Genomic DNA, 21,699 nt, shown 5'->3' on the forward strand with positions numbered 1-21,699 from the left:
CAATTTATAAAAAAAAAAAATAAAAAAAATATGCTAAATTTGAAAGAGAAAAATAGATTATACTCAATTTATTTTGATTACCTTGAAGGCTCTATTTTTAATATTTCAATTCTAAATAAACATTGTGAATTCTATTATATTTTAAAATGACAATTTTTTTTCAACAAAAAAAATGTAATTAAAATTTACTTTATTTGTAATTTTCTATACGTAATTGAAAATATGTATATTTTTTTTTTTTTAAATCAGACATGTAATTGTTTTTTAGTATTGAAAGAAATGTATTTAATTCTTTTTTTTTTTTTTTATCTCATTTTATATTTTTTTTTTGGTCATTAGAGAAGTTGAAAAGTTTTTTTGAGAAAAAATTGAATTTGAAATATATATATATTTATTTTTTTTATCATGATAAACTAGTACATGTGGGATTTTGAAAAGGAAGGATTTTACAAAGTGTTGGAAAATAAAAAAATATAAAAAAAAAAAAATAAATAAAATGAAAATTTCGTTTGCTCGGCTTTATAGAAAAGCTTGGTGTAAAATTCAACCGGCATGTCCTCTATGACTTTATCCCAACTTTTAGATGGTTAGAAAGAAGAACCAGAAGAAAAAGAAAAAGAACAAGTAGAAGTAGATAAAGAAGAAAGGAGGATATAACTAACCTAATTTTCTTTAGACTTTAAAAGTACGCGCTCGACATTCAACAAACTCGACAGTGAACAAAACCATATCCCCACTTGAATTTGTTATTTTATTTTATTTTTTTAATCTTAATTTCTCAATACCCTTTAATTTACCTACATCAATTATCTATTTTAATCTTTCAATTTTTTTTTTTAACCTCATTAATTTTTATTTTTAAATTGAGTCCTTGCAATTTAATTTTTTTTTGTTACTATGTCATATGCATCAACTTTCCAATATGAAAAAAAATATATAAAAATTTTACAGTATATTTTTTGACCAATGTATTTATATGTATATTTTTATGTACTATAATAAAATATTAAATTAAAAAATTTTACTTTGACGATGTTCATGAAGTTGTCATATTTTTTTTTTTTCATTTCTGATTGTCTCGAGAAGGTTTAACGGTCTCTACTTGGTTACAAGTGTTTAATTCAGTTGGTAATGACTTCTTTGAAGTTTCACCAAGATTTTAATTACATAGGTTATATATATATATTAAATATATAAATGTCAAACGATGTAAGAGACAAATGAATTTATATAAATGTGTTAAACCACTGTAATTTTTTTTTTTATCGTTACTTTTATATATTTAATAATATTAACTCCCTTCTACTTGTCTATCACTGTTTAAATAAATATATATATGAATGGTTTTAGTCGCGACGATATTTAAAATGAGTCTGCGCTCAAATATATTTGTTGGATTATTGCCACGCAGTTAACAAGCGCAGGCGCTATTTCAACGAAACAATTCCCGCAGTATCATTTCGCGTGGCACACCGTTGCGACAATCTTGTCTCATACAAAAAAATATCTCAGTTTATATCTCTTTTTATCAACTAATAAAATATATATTTTTAATTTTTTAATTTAATTTTTTTTAATAAACAATAAAATTTTTTAAAAATTAATGCAAAAATTTTATCATTTAAAATTCATTTTTTTATGTGAAAAATTTTTTTAAATATTTCTTTTAATTACTGTTATTAATAAAATGTATCAATAATATTTTTTTTTTACATTAATTTTCTATATAATTTTAATCTTTAAAAAAAAAGTGTTAAATTAAATTAATAATGTTGTTGAAAAAATTTTTTTAAAGCTTATTTTTGTTTTATTCAAATTTTTCTATGAATTTTTTTTTTCTTTAACAAGAATTGACATGTGACATGATTTTTTTGATGTTTGACATTAGTGATATTGTGTATCTTAAAATTGGAGTATTAATGTCGCGTGACATTGTCGCGTGGTGTAAAAAAATTTTGTGTTATAAAAAAAAAAATTACGTATTGTTATAAAATTGGCTCATGTATATTGAGTCATTGTGAATATTTCATTGTGATGAGATATGTGGTTATTGTGTTTATGTTATTATTCAATGATAAATAATAATATTGACAAATTTATATTGGTGATTATTAATAAAATTGACGAGTTATATAATCACACCATCGATCACAGATCGTTGGGCTGGTGTGTATGGAGAAAATGATGCTTTATCTTATCATTGCTTGTCTGATGATCGAGACCCACGGTGTTCTAGGTAGGCATTAAATTTAACAATAATAATAGCTACAGTAATAATAATAAATAATAGTGAATAAGTTACTTGGAACATTTCCAAATATACCGAAATATAAAATATAATAAATGATTATGTGTATATATATTTATTTAAAGATTAAGATAAGTCAATAAAAATAATTTTACTACCAAACACGATACTGGTAATTGTGGCCTTTTTTTTCTTTCCATATTCATGACTGGAACAAACCACACTGGTTTCTATGAATTTCATGTTTTTTAAATGTCCGACTTTCTGACGACTTGCCACAAATTCTGAAAAAAAAATTAAAATAAAATCATATAATAGTTGCAAAATAATAATGAATAATCCTATTTATATTATCGAAATATGCTATAAAAAAAGATAATTTAAATTATAAAATATATTGAAAAAAAAATAAACATTGTAATTATAATAAATTTGAATATGAAATTGGTTGAGATAATTGTCCATTTTCTAGGATTATTTTAATTAAATATATTGAGATATTTTTTCGTAATTTTAATTGAAAAATCCTTTTATATAATAAATTTATTAATTAAAAGATCATCTATTGGAAATGGAGTTTTTTTTAAAAACTATATGTTTCTTTTTATTTTTTATTAATATCAGATAATAGGTTAAAATTTTGCTTTTATATAGCTTTTTTTTTTATTTTTATTTTTTTATTAACACACGATTATCACACATGAATGAAAAGTTGATAGTGTAGTTATAAAATTAGATTAAACTGTTGCTTTATTGATGTCATGTAATTATTTAATTATGATGGTTTTGTGATAATGATTTATATCCTGAAAAGGTATTTAAACAGTGGTTTAATTTGCGGAAGCTTAACATTATCATTTTGCAATTAATATACATAAACGAAAAATAAAAATAAAATACTTGAGCTTATATGCATATGAGATTAAACTTGTGAATTTTTTTATTTTAAAGTTACTTGTTTTTTCTTTTTTAAATGGAATCAAGTACTACTAAATTTATATGGAAATATATTTATAGTTGGATGATTTTTAAGTTAGAGTTTTTTGTAAATGGTACTTTTGTTAAATTGAAATCTCATTAAAGTGAGTTATAAAAACTCTCTGGTTCACGTTTCATTTGGTAAATATTATGAAAATCTTTTTATCCAAAAGCATAAAAGTTGAATAAATATAACAAAAAAAAAAAAAATAAATAAAAAACGAACATGAACAATTTAGTAATACTAATTTGATCACATACGATAAGAATATATTTTAATATAGAATATGATTTGAAAATAAAATTGAAGTAATAAAAATATTATAAATATTTGAAAATATAAATATTGAAAATTAAATGGAAAACTAATTTAAAATCAGGTTATAAAATCGAGTGATCAAGTTATATATATATTTTTCTTTTTTTTTCATTTTTCTTTTTTTAATTCAAATTTTTTTCAAGTAATCGAACCTTGAATTTCCGATATTTTCACGATCAGAAAAATGGAATATAAATAATTGATATTCAGATTATAAATTTTTGAAAAAAAATAAAAAAAAACATTTCAATATAAGTATCTCAACTTCTGGTCGATAAATCTTTAACCATTTGCAGTAAAATTTTTACAATTCATTTTAAAAGCTTACTCATTTAATTAAATATTTCCATTATGAATTTTTTTTTTACTAAAAAAATGTATTTTTCTTTCTTTCGACGTGAATAAGCTTGTGTTTTATACATACATTTGTATATAGGTGCGAAAAGAAAAAAAAAAAAAAAACGAGAATGACATGTTCAATCGTCAGTTAAAAAAAAAAAAACTTTAATATCCTTTTGACGCATGGGCTCTTAAAGACATCCAATACTCATTTGTCGTATACCTTTTTTCTTCCTCTATTTTTTTTTTTTTTTGCTTTATTTTTTTTATCTTCTTTAATCTATTCTTCTTCCTTTCATGTTATATTTAAAATAAAGTTTTATAAAGACACATATTATTTTGTTGCCATAAGTAATATATCCTCATATATTTTTTGCAAGAAAAAACTCATTTATATTCACACAACATATAAGGTTTCTAAAAAAAAAATAAACTGAATATAATATAATATAAATTAGCTGTGTAATTTAGTAGACTTATAGATTGATATTAAAAATATAAAAAACAAATTTTAATAATATCTTCTTAATAAAAAAAAAAAATGAATAAATTAATTTTAAAAAATAATAAAATCATGTCAAAAGAAAAATTTAATTTAAAAAATAAAATGAATGACAAAAATCCATTAAAAAGCTATTAATAAAAAAAGTAAAATACAAAAATTCATATTTCGAAAAAATTCATAAATTTATGATTAATAGATATTTATTAAAATAATAAAATATTTTTTGTACTATAATGTACAACAATATCATTGAGATATATATTTTAAAAATTTAATTTAGTATTTTATATGAAATTCATGATGCAAGCAATTTGCATGATTGATTTTGGTTATGTAAAAAAAAATTGAGCATTAAGCGATTCAATGTGAGAAGTAAATTAACCACGTGTTTTGTTGTTTGACATTAAATAATGCACATTTTGCAATACCTGGAAAAGCCATTATTTGTAGAGTGCATCATATGGTACCACAGTGGTCATTTCTAAATCGATTAATGTGTATATGTGTATATTTTTAATGGACATAAATGTGTATAGTTGGTAAAATCAAGATAAGATAAACCTGTAGTTGAATAAACGACACATAAATATCACCAAAAACCTATACCATTCGATTGGTTTTCCTGAAAAAAGAAAATATATTTGAATTATATTAAAAATAAATGTATAAACCTTATTGCGTAGTTTATACATTTATTTTTAAAATACAATTAAAATATATATTTTAAGGTTTATATTTATATTTATAATATACCTCATGAACGTTAATTTTTTTCCACTTGGATATGTGAATAAATGTGTGTTTTTGGTAAAATCAAGATAAGATAAACGTGTTGTAAAATAAATGACATACACAAAAACATACCACAAGGTCTGTTGGTGGCCAACCCCCAACATCGCTGTCATTTTTTTTTTGTTTTTCTTTTTTTTTTTTTACAGCCAGTTTGTGTTATCCTTTCAGAACAATTAAACGCTACTGATTTGGAAAACGTCGGCAAAAAAAATAGCGTTTAAAAAAAAATGTCTAAAAAACAAAAAAAGATAAAGCCAAGAAAATAGGAGGCATTTTGACTGCAGTTAGGGGTTATAGGGGTCAATGATAAAATGGGTGAATGGACAAAGTAAACAGAAAAGTCAAGTGGGAAACAGGTTGCGTTTTAACAACCACAACAAACATAACACAAGAATAAAAAAAAAAATAAAAATGTTTTCTGTAGTACTTTGTAACAAGCACCCTGCTGTCTGACTATATATTTATATTACTACTAGTTATCTTTTTTTTTTTTTTTTCCTATGATCTTTTTATGCAGTGATATTTTTTTTTCACTATTACTCTAATGTCATGATGAAGAAAAAAAAAAAAACTTGCTGGATACGTCTGTCTAACACTAATACCGATATATATTTTTTTAAAAAAAGTTTATAGAGCCATATTAAAATAATATATTTACAGTGCATTTATAACCGTCTGTAAATCAACACTTGTTCTTACACGACTTTTTTATACATAGGTATATATTTTTCTTTAACGTCGTTACTTAAATGTTTTTTTTTAAACAAACTCAATTTTTCATATTCTTATTTATTTTTGTGTTTTTTATGGAGCTTGGTTCTTTAGAAAAAAAATTCAGCTATTAAATAAATTAAATTTTGATTATAAATAGTAGTAATGTAATAATAAAACACAGTACTTAGAATAAGTATAATTTTTTTGTTTAATAAATTAATATTAGTTTTCAATTTATATAGGTATATTTTTTCATATCATAAGGATAAAATTTCATTTTTTTAAAATTGAAATAAATGAAAAAGCATCAAGTTTAATTGTGAATACACAAAAAATTAATTAAGTGTAGTGAATGTTTTTTGTTTTAACTTTTCAAGTGTTTACTGTAGTGTGGTAAATAAAAATGAGTGATTTGAACATGCTTTCAAATTTTTTTTATTTTTATTGTTTACTATGGTTTCGGTAAATATTATTTTTCAATCGATTGGGATTATTGCGTCACTATTGGTCAAGTGAAATTTTGTTTTATTTTTTATTTATACAAGTTATACCCAATTGAAATCATATAAAGCTTTGTAAAAATTTGTCTGACCAATGTTCCATTGAAATGAATGTCGCAGTATGATACAAAACACAAAAAAAATTATTCGAATAAATACAAGTAATTAAAATTAAACAAAAAGAAAAAAAAAAAAAATTAACTTTGACAATTACTATGAAAAATTAACACGTTATCTATTGAAAATATTTAAAAATATTGATTGATTATAAATTGAATAACCAACAATTAATTAACAAATTTGAATTGCAATAGATTCAACCAAATTTAAGTTAAATAAATAGTGTTCATCTAATTGAACATAGGTTTCGATTGATTTTTAAAAATACCAGTTTCATTAACAATAGCCTCGAGGCTTCCATGAAAATTACGGTTTAAACATTGTGGAAATAATAAATAAATAAAAAAATGAAAAAATAAAAAAAAAATTGTAAAAAACCCAGTACAAAGTTTTTGAAGCACCATTAAAGTTTCGCACCCTATTGCCTGCAGAACATTGGTCGTTGTGGTTCTTTCTTCACGTTGTAAAAAAATGAAAACGAAAAAAAAAAAAAAGAAAATAGTATAAAAAGAAGAAAAAAAAAATGAAATAAAATTGGCAAAAAAATTAACGAGACGAAGTAAAAGAATATAAGAAAAGTCGACGAGTATATAGAAGTGTATGTGAAAACAGTCAATATATAATACCACAAACTGTAGAAAAAAAGGAAAAAAAAAAAAGTTTGAGATTTGAAAGATTGCTCTAGTGTATTTCAGGCGCCATTACTTCAATTATAAAATTTTCAGAGCAGCTCTGTTGGAAGCTATGATAAATAAAACAATTTTGTAATCTCAACATCCTTTAAATTTTTTATGTATTATATATTTATATATTATATAAAATAGTAATAATATTATAAAAGTACTAGTGCATTTATGGTATGTATGTGTATGAAAATCTACAACTCGGGTTTTCCACGTTGGGTGCCTTGTCCGAGCAAGTTGATGTAGAGCCCCACGAGACGGTCAGCATCCTATGCCCCTATTTTTTTCCCCCCACTGACAAGCCGACATTGAATTATATCTCTGAATAGACCACAAAAATATTATATGAAAAAAAAAAAATACAAATAAAAAACTCACAGCTCCAACATTCAACTTATTACCAGGAAAATCAGAGTAAGCTCATCCTTGATTTTTTTTTGTCAGACGTGTAAAAAAAAAAAATATACATTAATTTCTATTTTTTTTTTTTTTTACCGTTATTATTTTATAAAAATACTAGGAAGTATTGTCAAGTCATGTTAACAAGAACGTGAATTATAAAATTACTAAAATAGAGCTTAAAATAATTTCAATTTTTTTTTAAACAAAATATTTTTAATTAGAAATTAATTTCATTCATCCATAATTTTTTGTTGGGTTAAAAAATATTTAAATATAAAAAAGAAATCAAGATAAAATTAGTGATTTTAAAAGAGTATGAGAATAAAAAAAATATATACATAAAAAGTATTTTTTTTTTTATAAAAACAACATCATACTGTGAAGATAATCTGATTGAGTGTTTACATGTATAAAGTTGTTAGCAAGTTTTCAAGCTGCACACTTTCAGTGTCCAATTTCTTTTATATATATATTTATATTATATATACATATATATTGTCACAAAACTCGTCACGCCGAACAGTATAAAACTCAATGGACAAACACCCACTGCCGCAAATGGATTCACTGTAGAACTCTATTTGATTTCCCAGGACGGGACTTTCTGGCAAACCAATGTGTGGCATCACACAAATATCTGATCAATTTAAAGAATATACAGGCTAAAAATAAACTCAATATATATCAAATATTTTATTTCATCCTGAAACTAACAAAGTAACAAAAATTCAATATTTGAATCCGCTTTTTTTTCATATATTTTTATATTTATTTCTTGTTTTTTTTTTTTCTAATTTTTTCCAATAATCATACGAGATTTAATGTCATAAAAGAGTTACACAAATAGCATCGTTTATCCAATACCTAAATATTTAAAAAAAAAAAAAAAATATATATTTTATATTTTTTCATTGTTATTATGATGAGCATTAAACTATATATACCAATAAAAACAAAATATTCATTAGCATCCCACGTGAAAGTTTATTTGGTAATAAAAAATAAAAAAAATGTAAAAGGGCAAGGATATATTTTTGGATTATAAATATATCTATATGATAATGGATATTGTAACTATAAATAGTTGATAAATTTGGCACAAGGTATTGAGTTTTTTTTTTTCATCTAGGTCAGCAGTCTATTTGATTTGACACCCTTTATTTTAAATCACAAAAAAAAACCTCATCATTTACGTCAGCATAAAGGTCCCAGCAATTGTCCTATAATTGTATCCATCAATTTTCTGGTCAATCAAGTAAATTTTTTTTCAATGACTTCTTTAACTTTTTCTCATGATGATTAGTATTATTATTGCAAAATTTTATTATTGTTTTTTTTTTTTTGTCAATTGAAATATTTTAAACTATCTACCACAGACTACTAGTAGAGATATACATATGTTATTTTAGCTTGAATTGCTGTAGAGAAAATAAAAGAAATAGATAATGCTTTCAAAATATCTGACACTTTGCATTTCAAACGATGCAAGTGCACTTTGCTTGAATTCACGTCTGAATCAAATGCAGATCAACACGTCGAATGCAGCAACTTTACATGTCCTTAAGATTTTCCCAGTCTCTGTTACTTTTTTTTTTTTTCTTCTCTTTCTTCGTGTCGACACTTGGTTGAAGACGGTATACCATATGATATTGCAGTTCATCCAGTATTTGAACAAATAATTTTGCTTGCACTGAAGCCAAAATGGCAAACCCCTTTCCTGACCTCAAACTCGTAAGACATCAGAAAAATAAAAATAAAAAAAATATTGTAAAAAAAATAAGGAAAACTGTACACCATCAAGTTGTATAAATCCTACATGTTTTCCATATAAAATATAAGATGTAGAACACACACCAAGTGCTTGCATAATAAAGCAGCAAAAATATACAAAAAAAAAAGAAAAGAAAAAAAAATGTATACGACAAAACGTCAGCTGTTTTTAGAATCTACTTTCTCATTTTTTCTTATATTTTCGCAATTTTATCCTGGATATCATTGGTTTTGGATAAAAATATTTTTCATACGTAAAAAATATGTATATGTATTATTAGAAAATTGAGTTTTCAAATTGATGTAAAGTTGATCCTTGAATGATAGCAAAAATATAAAAAAATAATGCACCTTTATATTTTGAATATTTCTGCTTTTATTTATTTTATAATTATTTGTATTTTAATTTTTTTAATTGTCGTTTAGACATTGATTTATCAGTTTCATCAATGCTAGTAATAATTAATATTACTCATGGATATTTAATATCATGCTGAAAGTTATAGTTTGAAACTTGACATTTATTATAATGAATATTAACAATATAATTATAATATTTATTAAATTTACATTTTTTAGTATACACATACTGTCCAAAATTATGGTTATTCAATATATTGAAACTCATGTCACTCGTCTAATAATTTAATTATAGCATGAACATTGAACATACATATATATAGCTATTAGATTTAACCATGACGTGTTCAACACACTTGTAGAATCTGCATTTGATGTTAAATACTAGTTGTAGTATATATCAAAAGCCTCAATAGTACAAGCTAACTCATTCAAAATATATAGTTCATCTAACTCTTGGCTTCGTCAATTCAGCTTCATAAAGCTGATTTTACCCAATTGGGATTGATCTAGTCTATTCTGTTGATGGTGTTACAAATACTAAAAAGGATTTTATTTTAATATATTATTCAGGCACTGATTTAATAAATCATTTTGACATGAAATTCTCATCAAATAAATTTATATTCATACGTATATTTCAAATTGAAACATTTAAAAATAATAATGAAGGATTTTATTTGAGTGGTATGTATTGATTATAAGACTTTTATGTGGCTTTGAAGTGTTAGGTACACTTTGAACAAAATGCTATACTGGAAAATACAAGCTTAATAACACGATATATATAAATCTTTATTTAATCTTTGTAAATATATTTAATATTATATACATATGACATGTTGAATATAAATATTTACAAGATAAAAATAGACTATATTTATTTGTGATATTAACGTATTAAATTTCTAAATAATTTTGACAATTGAATATATATTTGATATGGAAATGATTTTTAAAAATTTGTCATAAAATGAATATAATAAAAGATAAAATAAAAATGATAAAAAATTTAAGATAATCCAAAGACGTATAAAGTTCACATATTTGATAGGTCTAGCTGAATGTGTGACTGGAATTTAACTTTTGATCCACAAACTAAAATGTATATTATACCTTGATATATAGATATATAAACACACTTAGGGCTTAGCTGGATTGAAAAAGAAAGATGGATCAAAAAGTTTTTCCTCGATAAGCTCGTTTTTTTTTTTTTAACTCATATATACACGAACTGTCTGGCTCTCAAACTTCAAATAATATATGAAAAAAAATTCATATATATATATTTTGAAATTTAAACAATGACTTTCATAATTATAAATATTTAAATTTTATTTTTTGAAAATTGAATTCAATAATGAATAAATAAAATTAATTTGAGCTGTGAAATGATGGGATTTAAATTTTTAAATGACAAAAAATTAATAATCCATTTATGAAATAAATATATAATGCATAAAATATAATTTCCATTAAATAAAAAAAAATATACAAACGAAAAATTGATAAAAATATTCATAATAATAATTAATGGATAATAAAATTTGCGTTATTTTTTTTTATTAATTAAAATATATTTGATGTTATATGTATATCGTTGTGAACACGTATTTCTTAATGTTTTTAACCATTTTATCAAAACAATTAATTATTTTCTTAGCTTTGCATGAATGATAAGAAAGATTTATTATTAATTATATTCAAAGTTTACGAGTGCATGATAGTATACTTGATAAATAAACATAATTAATAAACTCATTTTGATTACAAAATTATTAAATTAATTATTATTCGTATAATTATGTGATCATTGTGGAAAGTTGTTTTTATGTTTCTATACATGCTTGATATTATTATGCTGTATAATTTGAATTTTTTTTTTACTACAGTTAAGAGGAATGACAACCTTTCATTTTGACCTAACTGTTCCCTTATTTTTACCAACAGAACCACATTCGCTCCATCTGTGAGTCCCAATTGTATTCAATATTGGGACATACTTTAGACGATCTGGTGGTAAAATCACTTATATTTATTCAGTATACCAATTTGTCCGTACATGCATTATAAACAATTATAAAAGATTAATATTTATTTTAGACCTTATTTTATTTAATTTTTATACAAATTTCATGCGTATCAACTATCTATATATATCCCACCATTGCATACTCAAATGTAATACTTTTATTATTACATAAGTCCACCAAATAAATTTGATAAGAGAAATAATATTTTTAATCAGTCAGAATTTATTAATTCATGATAAACATCAGGTATTCAGGTATTCTTCAAATCGAAAATGAGAATTTTTCGACGAAGGTCCACCTAATTCCTTTATATATAAAGGAGCAAATTTATATAAAAACTAGCGCATGCATTTTTTATATATATGCTTTTCTTATCTGTGTTTATCGTTCCGATTTTGAATTTTTAAGTAGTTGAAAGTTAAATATTATCTCCAAATAATTAGAACCCATGCAAAATTTTACAAAATTTAAGATGTTAGAATAAAAAAAGAAGTTTAAATTTTGAGGATCAGTTTTCATGCATTTGATGCAATCGTTTCCCAAAAATAACATGCTGCCAATAAAATGATAACCAATAGAGAAGAGATTAATTCTAGAGCTTTGTCTTACTATTTTTCCAGTCATATTTAGATTATCCACGATAAATATGCTTTTTTATATACTGATTCTTTTTGATTGTTTTTATTTTATCGATCAAGTTATTCATAACCACAAAAAATTACAATGCTTACACTTGCAGTTTTATACTAAACACTAATCCGATAATTAACCATATGTTTTGCGTTTCAAATTTACCTAACTTACATTTGATTAAGTGTAAATTACTTAATTTTATAACCATTAATTAACTTTTTATGGAATTATTTTTGACATAACAATAAAATGCCAATTGTTAAATAAGTCCCAAAACTGCCCAAAACATAACAAAAATAGCATACCCAGCGCCACCAATTTAATTTCGAGTTCCCCCGGATAAATTATCATTGCTGGTAAAAAAAATTTTTTTTTTGTAAAAATATAAAAAAATTTTTTTAGTATTTTGCAAATAAAATAGTGTCATGCACTAGAGAATAATTTTTTAATCAATCTCGTAAAATTTCATAAAATTTAATTAAGTTTTAGAATAAAAAAAGTTGTTTGGAAATTTATTTATTGTAAACTCCGTCGATAAACGAATCTTTAATTTTTTTTGTTAAATAAACAAATTCTGATACTGTCATGCAGTGCATTATAACATTATAAGTGACTTTACCAAATTTTAGGTCTTTATATTGTTTTTTACTAATTAAAAAGTTGTTTGGAAAAAATGACAGATAAGGTTAGATCTTCAAAGGTTGTCATTCCTCTTAAGTAACAAGCAAGCTATGAGAAACGACTCATGAAATACTTGAGATGATGTACAAAGTGAAGATTCAAGTGTATAATATTATATCAAGTTATCATGTAACCCGAGATACAAAAGCATTTTAACATTTAGAAATTCTTGTATCAAAATACATGATAAAATTAAAAATCACCAAGTCTATCTATGCAAAATAACAAGTGTAGAATTATTCAACTTTGAATTTAAATATAAGCAAGAAAAATAAGCTTATTTTATTGTAAATTTTCTTTGATAATTTTTCAAGTTATAAAATTAACAAAACATGAAAATTAATTTTTATATTTTTATTATTTTTGTGTAAACGTATTTATTTATTTCTTTTATAATATTTATCTTAGACATTTTTTCTATTGTAAAGGATTTTAAGCTTTGAAGTAACTTTATAGTCTAATTAGTTTTGTTCAAATAATCCACAAATAGTCTTGCTTGGTTGTGCTAATAGAACAATAGAAATTCGATCATTATTTTGCTGAGTATGAAAATTAAAAAGAAAGAAAAAATTATCAAAGAATTAAATAATAATAAAAAAAACTTATAATTAATGAAAATTGTTCAGCATGAAATCATTCAATGAAATAAATTTTACAAGACTTTTTAATTCTGATCAAATTAGATTTACAATTATTTTGTATTTTAATTTATTTTATATTTATTCGATTGTTCATTTGATTGATTTAAAATTATTTCATTAAAAGCTACTAATTTTTTAAATTACTTTCATTAATTTAAATTTTTTATTTTATATTATATTTTTATAATTAATACTTTAATCAAATTTAATTTAATTTATTAATAACAATAGAAAAAAAATGAATTTATAATGATGAAAATATTTTTTAATTATTTTTTAAATATAAAATAATTGATTTGTCTATATAACCCAGATAATTATTAAATTTAATTGGATACATTGATATTTTATAATTAAAAATAAAAAATTATTGATAAATAATTTCATTAAAGTTATTAGTATCCAAAAATATTTTATAATTCAATCGATTGATTTTAATTTTTAAATAATAGTTGACTAAAATATTTATTTATTAAAATATATATTTATATGAATCAATTAGAGTTATGAAAAATGAAAATGATTCTAATTAATTGAAAGATTCATATGCATCAATATTCAATACTCACACGGGACAGATATTATTGATTAGCTGTTCATACAGTTATTGAGAGAGACAGTGCAAGAGTAGGAAGTATAACAAAACTATTTGTGGTAGTGAATACCCACGTGCCCTTGGAAATTCTTGAATATCCCTATTTCCCAAGAGCACCCAGATTTTCACGGAACTTGAGTAATCGTGCAATGCAAATCAGTGAGGTATTCGATGCGCGAAATTATTCGGGACAACATGCGAAATAGTGGTAAATTCAGAAACCCAAATAGAAACCAAAATATATGTGTATATCAACATTTCATGTTATATGTATAACTGATACTTAAAATTCCGTATTTCAAATGTAATCAAAATGCATCATCATTGCTATTTTTTAAATCATTATTATTTATTCAGTATCAATTTATTTTTCAAGTATTTAAAGAGGCATTTATTAAGCTTTTTTATTTATTTATTTGTATTATTTTTTAGAATCGAAATATGTTGGCTAAATTTCTCCAAAGATTGCTCAACTTGTAGGAAATTAATATTTCTAGATAAGTTGAAAAGTTTTAAGTAGCAAAATTATATCATTCGTGACGTAAAAAAAAAAATACAGAAATTAATTTAACAGAATTGAAAAATTCATGTAGCTTTATTTTAGTGTCGTAGATTTTATTTGTCAACGTGTTATCATTTTATTAAATTAATCCTTTGACACTAATTGTCTATAATTAGATAATTAAAATGTCAAAAAATTTAAAACATAATTCTGTTGAGATTGGTGCATAATGTTTGTATAAACTATAACCGACCTCAAAGTATATAGAATTTTAAGAGGTTTAATTTTGTTTAATAATAGAAAATAAATTTTTCATTTTTTTAAATATATATTTTTTTTCTTTTATTTTCGTTTAAAGTTTCAAGAGTGCCCGGTAGAAACTAGACATTAGGATAGGCTATGGAATTAGCATATTCAAAACTTTTGCAATTTAACAGAGATGCTGTGTGAGATGCTGTGAGAATTTTGTCTTGTGAATCTATTAAAACAAATAGGGGTGGTTCAGGAACCAAGCCAACTCATATATATATATGTATACATCTATTTTCATGCTATCATATGACCCGCCAGTAACAAGCATTCTCACTGAATTCCCCACATATTCTCAACACTTGACAACTTTCATACTAGCAAATTACAACAGATCGTGACTAATATGGTGAAAACAGTTGTCGTTTTAAATTAGTTAAAATATTTACACATAATGTATATACTTGAATTTAATTAGACAGCTTTTAACATAACTTTAAAGTCAAACATAAACACTTAAAAAAAAAAAAAATGAATAAATAAACAATGATAATTAGTGAATTTTTATTTAAAAAAAAAAAAAAACCAATGTTCAACGTAGCTAGTGCTAAACTTTTGATATTGATTAATCCATTCAAGTTTCAATTAAAGCTACGTAGCAAAAACTGCAAGACAAGATTTTTTTTTTAAACTTTGCATTTTTAGCGTAATATTTTATCCACCCGTATGAAAAAAATATATATGTATATTTTAGAAGAACACAGTATAAATTCTTCATAATAAAATTTCACTTTGACATTCCAAACATTTCGATCTTGTTAGATCGCTTCAATAATTTGTGCAGATATTTTTTGATTAGAAGAATTTGATTTTTTTGAGCACAGCAAAAAATTTGTGCTTCATTGGAAGGTACTTGTCAAAGAAATTTCGTGATCGAAAGTAATGATGATTTTCGAAATGTTCTATTTTCAAAATTCTTCAAAATTTTTGTAGGAGAAATAATTTACATACCTTTTTTTCTTTTTTTGATTTCATCCCTCTTTTGTAAACGCATGTTTCAAGATCAAAAAAACAATTCAATTCCCATTTAGTATCTGAAAAAAAAAAAAAAAAATGTTAACTCTCCTTATTTTTTCACAAACCTATAATAATCTAAATCAAAAACAATTATTAATAAAAAAATATATATGCGTTATTTTTAATGAATTGATCATTATGAATTTATTCTCCAAGGAGGTGTTTTTAATAGAAGAGTTTTATCGTGAATTCATGGATAATTTATGCCTAACACACCCAGAATGATTTTTTTTCTTTTTCTTTTATATCATCAAAATTATTTCAAATAATAAAACTTTTTATATTATTTTCTTACGCCTCAACTGGGATGCTTTTCTTTAACAATTGTTTTTTGAGTCAATCATGAAAAGTTTGTGATTCCATTCACATCGATAAACCACAAAGTTTATTTTTTCAAATGTCGATACCATCAGTTTAATTTAATACCACACTGAGAGAAATCGCCGTTTTTCAGAAGATTTTCCTATCTAGAGACAAGATAAGATCGTCTCGGCGGAAAATAATATCCACTAATTATTGAATTTTTGATTGTAGTAATTTATGATTGAATAAATTGAGAATTTAATTTAGTTATAGCCAGAAACCAATTTTGCGTGCATCCTGGATTAATTACGAAAAATCAAGTAATGTATCGGAACGAGTAAAGACTATCTTCACACGAAATAGGATATACTCACACTAAAAAAAAATTCTTTTTCGGTTGGACGTTTCCTTTCTTTTAGAAAACAAGATCTATATAAATACAAAATGAATCATCAATGTATAGTTTTGAGGAAAATATAGAAAGTATTCAGAAGAAATAAATCAATATATTATTAACTGAAAACTCGAGGTGGTACAGAGGAAAAAATACATTTTTTTTTACAACGAGCTTAGATAACAATCAAATATTTTGAAATTTTACATAGACTCAGAGCTATCTTCTCTGAAAATAGAAAGATTCACGTTAAAGAAACCTACATTTCAAGGTGAATAGTATAGTATTATCTTTCAAAAATTTTTTAACTATCGACAAATCCATTTTTTATATTTACAAGAATTTTAAATGTACGTGATCTAACAAAAAAAGAGAATGAAAATTCTTTTCGTTAAAAGTGCTATTTTTCCTGCAGATAGAAAACGCCTCGTGTAAAATAGATGCTTTTTGCGATAAGAAATATTATGTTGTCTGGAATAATTTCTTTTTCAAGTTTTAAAAATTTTCCTTTACGGTATGATTAGAAATGAATAATAAAAGGCGTCTATTTATTTTCTCTAAAAAATTAATAGTTTGTTCACTATAAACAAAGTTATAATCATCAATGAGAAAAACTTTTTCACGAATTTGAACGATCTTTGATCTACAACCTAGAATTATATCTGAATAATAATTTATCTTGAAAGAAAATAGGAATAAATTTGACGAAAATTCGATATAATATTCTGTAGACGGTGCTATCTCCTTATAAAATAATCGATTTTAGCCCAAATATTTCTAAATTATGGTTTCAAATCCGTATTTGTTTTTTTATAAAACCATTTTAAAGATGGAAAATTTTTATTGTTAATATTTTTATTCTTTTATTAAACATTGAATTGGCATGAACAATGTGCGTTCGTCCAGTATCTAAAAATTCGTATTACCTCACTATGGAGACTGTATTCAAAATGTACGAAGACAATCGTGAAGATCCCGAGTGCGAAGTATTTTTACTTTCATAAATTAAAACGGGTCTTCTTGAATGTTTGGATGAAATATTGTTCCAGCAAAAACTAGATAAATCACTGTTCTCCTAGCGGCTGAAGTTGGAACTATTGACAAAAACTATTAGTGTTTCATTCCAGCAAAACCTATTTAATGTCAAGACAGTCTCATTTTGATTGTAATGCAAAAACAAAATGGTAATTTTTAGGAAGTAATAGAATAGGAGAATTTTTTATTTCAGTGTACTCCTAGCGGCAGAAAACGAAAATATCATGAAAAATAAATCAAAAATTTTAATATATAATCTACTATTGAAACAGTGGTGGCCGCGCTAGAGTGAAATATATTTTCTTTCAAGATTGCTATGATTGGACTTAAGATCAAGCCACTCGCGTTTTAAATCGACAGAGTGTATTTCGATCGATCTACAGTCGAGATTGTACAATATGAATCACGTTGAAATAATATAAATATGAAATTAGACATTTTATTAATTTAAAGGGCAGATGGCGGTAGTGTGCACAAAAAAGATCTATTTTGTCACAAGAAAGTTATTATTAAACTCGAAATCAAGCCGCTTGCGTTTTAAATCGACGGAGTGTATTTGAATTAATCTACAGTCAAGATTGTACGATATAAATCACGTTGAAATAATATAAATATAAAATTAGACATTTTATTAATTTAAAGGGCAGATTTAAAGCGGTAGTGTGCCCAAAAAAGATCTATTTTGTCGCAAGAAAGTTATTATTAAACTCGAAATCAAGCCACTTGCGTTTTAAATCGACAGAGTGTATTTGGATCGATCTACAGTCGAGATTGTACAATATGAATCACGTTGAAATAATATAAATATAAAATTAGACATCTTATTAATTTAAAGGGCAGATGGCGGTAGTGTGCACAAGAAAGATCTATTTTGTCGCAAGAAATTTATTATTAAACTCGAAATCAAGCCACTTGCGTTTTAAATCGACAGAGTGTATTTGGATCGATCTACAGTCGAGATTGTACAATATGAATCACGTTGAAATAATATAAATATAAAATTAGACATCTTATTAATTTAAAGGGTAGATGGCGGTAGTGTGCACAAGAAAGATCTATTTTCTTGCAAGAAATTTATTATTAAACTCGAAATCAAGCCACTTGCGTTTTAAATCGACGGAGTGTATTTGAATTAATCTACAGTCAAGATTGTACGATATAAATCACGATAAATTAATATAAATATGAAATTAGACATTTTATTAATTTAAAGGGCAGATGGCGGTAGTGTGCACAAGAAAGATCTATTTTGTCGCAAGAAAGTTATTATTAAACTCGAAATCAAGCCACTCGCGTTTTAAATCGACAGAGTGTATTTGGATCGATCTACAGTCGAGATTGTACAATATGAATCACGTTGAAATAATATAAATATAAAATTAGACATTTTATTAATTTAAAGGGCAGATGGCGGTAGTGTGCACAAGAAAGATCTATTTTGTCGCAAGAAATTTATTATTAAACTCGAAATCAAGCCACTTGCGTTTTAAATCGACGGAGTGTATTTGAATTAATCTACAGTCGAGATTGTACAATATGAATCACGTTGAAATAATATAAATATAAAATTAGACATTTTATTAATTTAAAGGGCAGATTTAAAGCGGTAGTGTGCCCAAAAAAGATCTATTTTGTCGCAAGAAAGTTATTATTAAACTCGAAATCAAGCCACTCGCGTTTTAAATCGACAGAGTGTATTTGGATCGATCTACAGTCGAGATTGTACAATAAGAATCACGTTGAAATAATATAAATATAAAATTAGACATTTTATTAATTTAAAGGGATGTGATACGGTATTGCACAAGAAAGATCTATTTTCTTGCAAGAAATTTATTATTAAACTCGAAATCAAGCCACTTGCGTTTTAAATCGACGGAGTGTATTTGAATTAATCTACAGTCAAGATTGTACGATATTAATCACGATAAATTAATATAAATATGAAATTAGACATTTTATAAATTTAAAGGGCAGATAGCGGTAGTGTGCCTGAGAGAGATCAATTTTTTCGCAAAAAAGTTGAAAATGATCTCAAGATTGCGACAATATAGACCTTTCTCGAGCACAATACCACCATCTGCCTCTTTTAATTAATAAAATTTCTCATTACATTTTTATATTCTTTTAACGCAATTCATATTGTGCAATCTTAACTGTAGATTGATTGCCTGTCATTAAACGGAGTGCAACCAATATCTTTACAACAAAGATAGATTTTCTAACACTACCGCGATTTAAAATTATCTAATTCTACATATTTATTCTTTGAACACAATTCATATTGTACGATCTTGACTGTAGACCAATAATATCTTGAGATAAAACCTTGAGACAAGATACCACTTTTTAATAATGTCACTTTTCTTCTTAAAATCAATTTAAATAATTTTCACTATCAAATGTTTCTATTTATGATTGAAACTGACGATTTTCTATCAAAATCGGATTAGCTGGTCTCAACACAGTAAAATAAGCGATATTTTATGTACAATTTAATTTGGACTGTCTCGATACTAGCTGCGAAATTAAAATGTATGTAAATTCTGTTTTGTCTTACTTTTATGTATTTTGTTTCTAAATAGTTTTTTCGTGTTTGCAGCAGATGCAATTTTTTTTTCCTTTTTTTTCTTGTAGACAGGGCTGTTTATGTATCAGTCTCTTATATTTATGTTACGAATTTATCGCTTTCATTTAAAAAAAAACTTTCTTTCCTCCATTTATTTAAATTATTTTCCTACCGCGATATGCCTATCTTGGACGTAGAGAGGCGTCATTGTGCTTTTACATGGCCCTTATTTCAGCTCAGCTCGTTCTTTTTCGCGGTTTATTGTCTGTCGTCAAGAACAATCTGTGCCTAACTAAATTTTACAAAAATTCAATCGACTTTGATTCATCTTAAAACCTTCCCTTTTTTAAATTTCAGTTTACCCACTCTATCGGCCAACAATATCTATCTGCACGGAAGACAGGATTTTTAACTCAAGAAAAATTCTTCAATGAAAACAGAAGTATCTTGTCAAAAACGGCGATTTCTCTCAGTGCACACAAAATACCGTCAATTTTTTCAATTATATTTTTTTTTTTTTTATATAAAGTTTAAAGATTCAAAAGAAATAATAAAAATTGAATAAATTATATTGTTTCATAGTTATCGCAAACACACACTCAGACTTTTCACGTTTATAATAAACTTATCTTTGTCTGATCTTTTTCAAAGTTCAATTAGAACCCTCATTTGTTAATTTTCATAATGTTACCAAAACTTTTGTATGATTATAATACTAAAAATCCAAAAAAATAATCTTTCAACTTGAAGAGTCATATTAAATTCAAAAATGTTTCAAACTACGTGATAAATAATTAAATTTCAAAATAATAATAATCATTTATATTTTTTTCAAATAATTATATAAATCAGTTGAATAAATAATTTTCCAATATAGATAAAAGTTTTATATATTTAACATTTGAATTTATAATACTAAAATAATAAACTTTTTTTTTTTTTTCTCCACAAAATAAATCTTTTATCACACAACAAAATAAAATGATTGTTTTACTTTCAAATATTGTTTACTATAAAAATAAAATTTTTCAACTTTTATCAAAAACCATATACCACAAATATTCTTCACGATTTATCGTACCATTGAGTATGAAAATCTTACTACTTGAACAATACTGCAATGAAAAACATTTTCACAAAGATTTTTAGAATGAAAAAAAAAAAAAAAAAAAAAAAAAACAATTTAACACATCAATGGTCTGGTTATAAAACCATCAAGTATACAAAACTTAAATATAATTTTACAACTCAAAAGCT

General features: G+C 24.3%; 2 protein-coding genes across 2 annotated transcripts in view; one reads left to right on the forward strand and one right to left on the reverse strand.

Moving 5' to 3' along the window:
- The first annotated feature begins 418 nt into the window (after positions 1–418).
- The window catches only part of LOC122851030, a 73,542-nt gene continuing 52,261 nt past the window's right edge, over positions 419–21,699 (forward strand). The window contains exon 1 of the mRNA XM_044150078.1: positions 419–2,236. Within this exon, the coding sequence (XP_044006013.1) occupies positions 2,173–2,236 (64 nt within the window). The 5' untranslated portion in view covers positions 419–2,172. The remainder of the gene's footprint in view (positions 2,237–21,699) is intronic.
- LOC122852683 (E3 ubiquitin-protein ligase MARCHF3-like) overlaps positions 16,093–21,699 on the reverse strand; it is a 138,150-nt gene continuing 132,543 nt past the window's right edge. Inside the window, exon 9 of the mRNA XM_044152606.1 lies at positions 16,093–16,158. The gene's annotated coding sequence lies outside the window, so the exon portion shown is untranslated. The remainder of the gene's footprint in view (positions 16,159–21,699) is intronic.

This window comes from Aphidius gifuensis, linkage group LG3 (assembly GCF_014905175.1).
Source record: "Aphidius gifuensis isolate YNYX2018 linkage group LG3, ASM1490517v1, whole genome shotgun sequence".
In the NCBI taxonomy this organism is placed as follows: Eukaryota; Metazoa; Arthropoda; class Insecta; order Hymenoptera; family Braconidae; genus Aphidius; species Aphidius gifuensis.